The sequence below is a fragment of the Poecilia latipinna genome, unplaced genomic scaffold (assembly GCF_001443285.1).
Source record: "Poecilia latipinna isolate Pla-1442-1.1 unplaced genomic scaffold, P_latipinna-1.0 Scaffold4550, whole genome shotgun sequence".
Classification (NCBI taxonomy): Eukaryota; Metazoa; Chordata; class Actinopteri; order Cyprinodontiformes; family Poeciliidae; genus Poecilia; species Poecilia latipinna.
In genome coordinates, this window is record NW_015117166.1 from 7,209 (window position 1) to 8,875 (window position 1,667).

At 40.9% G+C, this 1,667-nt stretch overlaps 1 protein-coding gene across 1 annotated transcript; it reads left to right on the forward strand.

Moving 5' to 3' along the window:
- Positions 1-6: 6 nt before the first annotated feature.
- Positions 7-1,667, forward strand: LOC106942778 (protocadherin alpha-3-like; the record flags this gene model as incomplete). Its single annotated transcript, XM_015026113.1, has 1 exon — positions 7-1,667. A coding segment is annotated over exon 1 (1,629 nt), but the record flags the coding sequence as incomplete, so codon positions are not given.

A 1,667-nucleotide genomic window follows, 5' to 3' on the forward strand; every position in this document is an offset into this window, starting at 1 on the left:
TCGTGTGATTGTTGTGGATTACTGCCTTTTGGTTGACCATGGGACAAAGGAAATGTGCGGCAGGAAGAGCACGGGGATATTTATTTGCATGCTTCTCTGCTGTGCTTTTGTGGAAGTTAGCTACAGCACAATTAAGATACTCGATCTCTGAGGGAATAAACGAAGGAACTGTGGTCGGAAATGTCGCTAAAGATCTGGGATTGGACAAAAGCACACTCGGTGACAGAAAGTATCGGGTAGTGTCTAGTGATGCTGATCCCCTCTTTCGTGTGAATCAAGTCGATGGGAACCTGTACGTGAGCCGAATGATCGACAGAGAGACGGTGTGCTCAGATAGCGGTACGTGTTTAATAAATCTCAAAACGGTGCTTGAAAACCCGCTAGAAGTGCATTACGTTAGGGTTGAAGTGTTGGATATAAATGATCATTCTCCCAGCTTCCAAGAGAACCAGACCACTATGGAGATTTCCGAATCCGTGTTGCCTGGAACAAGATTTCAGCTCACCGCCGCAAAAGATCCAGACAGCGGTCAGTTCTCCGTGCAGCAGTATAGACTTAGCCAAAACGAACATTTTCGACTGGAGGTTAAGGATAAAAGAAACGACATTAAACTACCGATTTTGATTGTGCAAAAACCTTTGGACAGAGAAACAACAAGGAACCATTCACTGACACTCACGGCCGTGGATGGAGGTAAACCTCCTCAATCCGGTAGTATGAATATTTTAATAAATGTTTTGGACGTAAACGACAATGTGCCCGTTTTCACAAAAGATGTTTATTCAGTGATGCTCAGTGAAAATTCACCAATAAAAACGACAGTTATACAGGTTGAAGCAACTGATTTAGACGAAGGTCCAAATGGAGAAGTAATTTACTCCTTTAGCAACAGTGTGAGTAAGAATATACTAAATCTTTTTGATATTAATTCATTAACCGGTGAGATAACAGTAAAAGGTTTAATAGACTTTGAGGAAAAAGAGGAATATGACATAGAAATTCGAGCATCGGATAAAGGCCTCCCCCCACTCACAGCTGAGAAAACTGTCGTCATAAAAATAATTGATATTAATGATAACGCTCCGGAGATAGAAGTTACTTCATTTTCAAGCTTAATTCCTGAAGATTCTCGACCAGGAACCACCGTTGCGCTCATCAGTGTAAATGATTTGGACTCAGCTCTTAATGGAAAAATTATTTGCACGATAAGTGAAGAGATTGTTTTTGCTTTGTCGGCATCATTGCAAGACAATATGTTTTCAGTAGTAACCAAATCATATCTGGACAGAGAGAAAACGTCAAGATATGACCTGAAAATAACTGCAAATGACGAAGGGCATCCTTCACTTTCATCTGAAAAAACAATCAGCGTCCTGGTGTCAGACGTGAATGACAACGGCCCAGAATTTTCACAAAGTCCATATTACTTTTATGTGACTGAGGGAAACAAACCAGGTTCCTTGGTGTTTTCTGTCAAAGCTTTTGACAAAGATGAAAATGAGAATGCGCGTATATCGTACCATGCTAGTGTAGAGGGAAGCAAGGACAGCAAGTTGATTTCATTTTTAAGCATTAATTCTGAGACCGGAGAAATTGTGGCACTGAAAAGTTTCGACTTTGAAACTCTAAAAACTTTCCAGTTCCAAGTTGTCGCCACTGATTCTGGG